This window comes from Panthera pardus, unplaced genomic scaffold, assembly GCF_024362965.1.
Source record: "Panthera pardus isolate Hobbes unplaced genomic scaffold, ASM2436296v1 HiC_scaffold_16, whole genome shotgun sequence".
NCBI lineage: Eukaryota > Metazoa > Chordata > Mammalia > Carnivora > Felidae > Panthera > Panthera pardus.
In genome coordinates, this window is record NW_026526721.1 from 147,975,214 (window position 1) to 147,981,714 (window position 6,501).

The 6,501-nt window shown below is 51.8% G+C and overlaps 1 protein-coding gene across 1 annotated transcript; it reads left to right on the plus strand.

Moving 5' to 3' along the window:
* The first annotated feature begins 292 nt into the window (after positions 1–292).
* On the plus strand, positions 293–6,252 carry CCK (cholecystokinin). Its single transcript, XM_019418824.2, has 3 exons — positions 293–427; positions 1,696–1,911; positions 5,848–6,252. The coding sequence occupies exons 2-3, from the start codon at positions 1,698–1,700 to the stop codon at positions 5,979–5,981; spliced, it is 348 nt and encodes a 115-aa protein (XP_019274369.1). The 5' UTR covers positions 293–427; positions 1,696–1,697; the 3' UTR covers positions 5,982–6,252.
* Positions 6,253–6,501: the final 249 nt, after the last annotated feature.

Sequence of the window (6,501 nt, forward strand, 5' to 3'; positions counted from 1 at the left end):
CCACCCCGCCCGCCGCGTCCCCGGTCCCCAAAGCAGACTAAACTCTCCAGCAGCTTCTCCATGCTGGAGGAGATTCCCCACACCTAGGCTTCCCACCCTAGAATGAGAAAGGGAGAGGGAGCGGGACAGATCTGGGAGAGGAAGCTCCCCCCCCCCCAACAGAGAGGGGGGCGGGACACCCGACACCAACTCCACAGAGCCATCGCCCCCTCTCTCCCAGGAGCCACTTCAATCGGTCGTCGCCCCAGTGGCCGCCCCGGAGCACGTGTTGCTGCCCGTCTGCGTCAAGGCTGGCTAAATAGATGACTGGCTAACAGCGCCGGGAGGGGCTATTTAAGCAGCAGCCTCCTGCCGGCCCACCCTGAACTTGGCTGGGCTCCCCGCCGCTCCGGTGGAAACGCGAAGCCAGCTGCGTCCTACTCTGAAGGTAGGTTCCGCACTCTCCCGCGGGGGATCCAAGTGTTCAGTTGGCTGAAGAATACTGTCTTCAGTTTGGTACGCTTTCCATTTTTCTGCTTCCTGTGCCTTCTTTCCGACAGCTCGAAAGACCTTGCTCGAGGTCGGAGACAACAAGGAGGTCTGGGTGGGTACAGCTGATGGAGAGACTTCCAAGCGCCTGCTTTGTTCTCAGCAGCACGCAATGCCGGGATATCTATTTGCTGGGATTAGCATGCAAAGTGGGGTTTGCTAGATGTTGCACAGAAGTGCCAGGTACTTTGCAATCTCTTCAAATAAACTACCAAGAGGTTTTAAGATTTAAACTCATTTTCTAGACGTTGCAGAAAAAGTCAGGGCTTTGGGGATCGAAACGTGCGAGTGTTACCTGCTCGTGGATCCAAGATGCAGCGGAGTTTTGCCAACGACTGAAGACGGAGCGCATATTTCTGATTTTGAAAAGCCATTCTTGTGGTTTGCGTGGTGGTTTACTGCCAAATCCCATCTACACCTTAAAGAAACTTTATAAATATGGCTTTTATTTATTGTTCCCACATTTTATTATTTTTTTTTAAATTTCTTAACGTTTATTTATTTTTGAGACAGGGAGAGACAGCATGAACGGGGGAGGGTCAGAGAGAGAGGGAGACACAGAATCTGAAACAGGCTCCGGGCCCTGAGCGGTCAGCACAGAGCCCGACGCGGGGCTCGAACTCACGGACCGTGAGATCATGACCTGAGCCGAAGTCGGACGCTCAACCGACTGAACCACCCAGGCGCCCCTACTGTTCCCATATTTTAAACTGCGCTACTCATTTTTCGCCGTTTATGAAAGCTTTTTAGCTGTCAAGGATCTCATTTCTCCCACGGAGTCTTCTCTCCGGCTAATTTTCCCATCTTTAATTAATCTCTTGCTTTTCCAGTTAGAAGACAGACGCTTTAAGAACACTTTCTGGCACTAAAGGGAAACAGAAGATTTTCCTTCTGCTAACCAGGGCAGAAAACAGGGTCTCCGTCCCATACCGGGGCACCGGGTGTGGTTCCCCCAAAAGACAAAAGGAGCGCGCTTGGAGCTCCCGTCGGCGCTTGGCGGCGCTTGGCGAGCCCCCGTGCCCTAGAGCTTGCGCGAGTGTGGCGGGTCTGGAGCCCCGCGCGTTTGGACTGAGCCCCCTTTTCCATAGCCCAGGTGCCCCGACCCTCCGCGAGAGGCCGCGACGCCCCACCTTTTCGTTCACGTCCCCTCCTCTTCGCTCTCCGCAGCCATGAACGGAGGCGTGTGCCTGTGCGTGCTGATGGCTGTACTGGCGGCGGGCGCCCTGGCGCAGCCGGTACCCGCGGCGGACCCTGCGGGCCCAGGGGCGCAGCAGGAGGAGGAAGCGCTCCGGCGGCAGCTGAGGGCCGTGCAGAAGGTGGACGGCGAGCCCCGAGCGCACCTGGGCGCGCTGCTGGCCAGATACATCCAGCAGGCCCGGAAAGGTACGGATGCTCATTCATCTGTGGGGTCCTTATCCCTCACTTCCGCCCCCGCGCGGGGCTCCCAATCCCGACCTTCTTCCCTAGCGTCGGGCGGATGGAGGTGCGTGACCTCTCCAAACGGAACACAGGCCGCGAGTTAGGCTGAAAGGGTTTTCACTTTCTTTTCCCAATTGTACTGCACCGGGCGGTGTGGTTTTCTGGACGTCCTTTGTAGCAAACTGAGAGCTAGTGTGGAAGATTACATTTATTGGGGAAAACCGTTTTTAAAAGCTTTCTTGAAACTGACGTTTGGTACGTGTGGCTGTTTAAGCTCAACACCACATTATGAAGACGTTAAAAGGTAATTGCAGAGCAAATTACGGACTCAAAAAAGGTTTTCAGTTCTACTACATACCCTCTACTGAAAATGCAGAGGAATCTGAAGCCACTCTGACGCTGACACTTGAAAGCCCCCCGGCAGGAAAGAATCAATGCTGAGAAAACGTTTGAGTTCTGACTGCAACCGTTGAAAAAGAAGTGACAACGTGTCAGGTTTCCCAGAAGAACATAACAGGAGGAAAGAGTCAGGAGCAGTTTTGAGTTCCCCTCGTCAGTGATTTCAAATGATCACCCAATAGACCCGTTTGTTTTTATTTTGCTGTTGGAGAAATGGTCCCAGTTGCAGCAGGAGCCCTCAAGCCACAGATTTCTCAGCATCAAAGTCTTTCTCCAGGAATAAGGTGACTGGGGGGCTCACTAGCTGAGTGCCATGCTATCAGCCCTGCCCCTCTCCTGGGCCTGTCTCATCTATAAAGCAGGGATGAGGCTACAGTTCCCCTAGGTCCCTTCTAGCTCTTTGTGTGATTCAGAGGGAGGCTCATTCGTCTGTATGCTCCTTAGGAATCATGATTGGGACTGGGGCATTTTTTTTCTACCAACTTGTTCCACAGTGACACTTATGGTCGACACAGGCTGTGACGCAGTAGGCTAAACTGGACCAACACGGCTGGACAATAAACCACAAAAAATGCCGCTGGGAGGGGTGGGAGGGGGTCCTTTCCCATGAGGCTCCCTTACCCTCTCATGTGCCGGGACCTGGATTTGAAGCTGAGCTCGTGGCTTGACTAGACAAGGAGGAAATGATGGGCTCAGCTTTCCAGAGTCTCTGATGGTTTCATATGAAGGTAAGATTGGGACTTTTTGACCAGGGGAGTTCAGAAGGAAAACAAAAGAAAACAAAACAAAACAGAAGATGATGTGTTACATTTTGTCCTCTCTTTGAGAAATTGTCCCAGCTACCGTCTTCTGTTTTGCTCTCCAGCTAATTGAACCGAGAGATGTGGAAATACTAGTCAGATGGCAGAGGAAGTCTGAAAACTTTTTGAGTTCTTGCTGATTGTCTGCATCAAGATAAGTTGATGTCTGTCCTTGGAGGTAGGCTGAACTTCAGCCAGACCAGTCTGAAATAGCGTAGGTTTTTCATTGAGCCATAATCTGGAGCCACCTCCCCACCTTAGGGAAAAAACCACCAGAAACAGGTCCGGGAAGGAAGCCAGTTACCACACCATTTCCCCGGAACTGACATTGACAGCGGCTTTATGCTACAAATAGCTGGAAGCTTCTTCCCGGCACCTCTTCTCAGCCACCTTCTCCCTTGGCCTTCAGCCTGTGGCACCAACCACACCTGCGTGGGAATGGCAGCCTCTGCCTCCCCTGGCTGCTGACACCCACCACGAGCACTGGCTAGGAAACAATCGGACTCGTCTGTTTGACGAATATGAACCGGGGATAAATATCTACACCTCGACAGTTTCTTTGACTATTTTACTATTTTGATTATCGTGCTGGGTATTTACTCAACTGTTGTGCTTAAAGACCCTAAACGCGATAATGCACTCTTTGAGGAGTGCTCAAGAGGTGGTCATTAGGGATTGTCTGCAAAGCTTTCAGTGACTGAGGAGAAGCAATTCTATTGAGGGAGCACGGGGACATATGGCATACACCTGCCCCGTGCCCAGCAAAGCTCTCGTGCCACAGCTGTAACACCTGTACGGTTAGCCCCCAGCAGCCCCGTGCAGTTAAGCTCGCTTATTCTTCGTCACTGTGGGAGCCAGGACTCTAAGAATGCAGAAGCCACATGACTCCGCACATCTAGGCCGACTCTGCACGTCTGAGAGTCCGTCCAGGCCCTCCCCTCCCCAGAAGGTCCAGAAGCCATTCAGCTTCCCATTCGGGGTTTTCAAGTCTAAAGGAGCCAGGTCCTTCACTTCCGTTCCATAAACCAGTTGTAAGTCCCTACTCCCGTCTGCACTGGGGAAGTGAGCGAGGACCCCGGTAGATGCACACGCTGTGAGCGCAGAGCTGTGTGTGGAATGGGGAAATTGAGGTGTGTAAGGAGCACAGCCACCAGGGCTTAACGTGGTGCCCCCACCAAGAACCCAGGCTGCTTGTGCCCGTGGAAGCTGCCACTTCGCCTCCTTAACTGGAACTTGGGGCCGTGCCAGCCTTTGGTGGGGGTGTTCGTCCGCGGCAGGCGGGAAGATGGGCCGTATTTCCATGACTGTGTACAGATAACTGGACTGCAGGGTTTTTTGTTTTTATTTTTTTAGTGTGAGGACTAATCTTTTACCTGGAAGACGTTGAGCAATTCGATAGCTGGGGCTCTCTTCCTTGTGCATAGGCTGGAGATATCTGCAAGGGGCTGGAATGTGCTGGATTGACTCTCGGATTCCAAGGCCGGGAAGGGATTGAGGTGGGGTGGGGGGCGGAAAAGAATGGGTGGGGACATGGCTTGTATAATTGTTTCTGGTTTTTAATTTAGCTGGCTTTACTTGGTTATCCAATGAGACAGAGGAACTGCTTCTGCAAGGTCATGTGTCACTAAATAAGCCACGGTCTGTCTGACTCTTTGCAGCCTGAGGGCGGGAGTTGGCAGGGGCAGCCTCATACAGAAGGGCTGAATGCCAGCGTCACAAGCAGTGGGGACGCAGTGCACTGATCCAATAGGAAGTGTGGGGTGGTCTTCCATCACTGTGCTCTTAAAGTCCCCTGGGCTTGGCCCTTCGAGGTCCCTGAGGGACTTACTTGCCTCTTGGCTTGCACAGAAGAAGGCCTTCTACCGATTTCATACCCGGGAGGCCTCTGTCTGTGACCCTTGGCCTAGGACTATGTCATGTCTCCCAAGAAACTGCTCCTTCGTGTCCCTTCTCCCTCAATGTGAATTATACATGAGAGTCATCCTGTTCCCGAGGACTTAACTCCAGTTCCAAAAGGCCCATTTCTCATTCAGTTATTGCATTTGGATCAAAAGGGCTGAATTAAATAACTTCCTTATTGCCTTTCTGCCCACTCTTCTGTCAGTTACTGACGTAAGATTTTATAATCTGACAGTGTGCCTTTCTCTCAATATCATTTTTTTAAAAAGAAGGTAGCTTTAAAATTAATTTTTAAATGGTATTTGTCTAGTGGTAGGACTTGACTCCATTTTTTTTTTTTTAACCATTCTAACATCAAAATACTGTAATTGTGTTACCTTAACAAGAGTCAAGTATGCTCGGGATATTAAGGAGTGAACTTCAGAAATGGGTAAGTACCAAGAAAATCCTTGCTTGACGTCTGCTGAGGGCCAGCTACGTAAGAGAAAACACGCTTCAGGGGTAGAAAGACCAGGCAGGTCCCAGCTGTGAAAGGCCACGGTCAGTGAATCTGCTTAAATCCTTACAGATTAGAAACCACAACCATAGCCAGCAAATATTACCCTCCCTGCTTACACAGACCTGGGTCCTTGTCTTCTCCGAGATTTTGGGCCAGCAGTCCCACTGCTTGGTAACTCTTTGATACCTTTAAGAAAGTGCATGTTGCAAATTGTCTGGCTTTTCCCATTGCGCTCCTCTCGGATTGAACTGGTGCTGCTCCTAGATATAATGGCCCTGCTTCCTCTTCCCCTGCCCTTCGTAGCTCCTTCTGGCCGAATGTCCGTCATTAAGAACCTGCAGAGCCTGGACCCCAGCCACAGGATAAGCGACCGGGACTACATGGGCTGGATGGATTTTGGCCGGCGCAGTGCTGAGGAGTACGAGTACCCGTCCTAAGGGCCCCCACCTTTGTCAGCAGCCAGGAAGCAACCTCCCGGCTCAGAGGAGGCAGAATACGAAAACAATGACACTCACGACCCGTTGTCTCTGAAGTTTGACGTTTTAAGTATCTATTTATTAAGTTTTCAATGTGAAAACTATGTCCGTAATCTTGTTCACTACCACCTCACCCCTCACCGGAATTGTACGAGCGGAAGACAAACCGTTTTCCTCGTCTGTGACACCTGGTCCTAAAGTGTTGCTATGCTATTAAAATGATTTCATCCTGCCCCCTAGTTCCCTGTGTCTGTTGAGTGCAAAGGACTCCATTTAATCCTCGGAACCTTCAAGGAGGGCCGCCCGCTACACGGTGCCTGAGGACAAATCCCTACGGTAGATGGTCCCAGAGAGGGCTTGGGAAATGAGGGCGGGCACGGGGCGGACTCCCCTGCTGCAGGCAAAACGGCCGGTGGAAGGGCCTCCTGGGTCAGCTCCATGGCCCAGCCCTGGCCACCCTGGGCCTGGGGCTCCAGCTGGG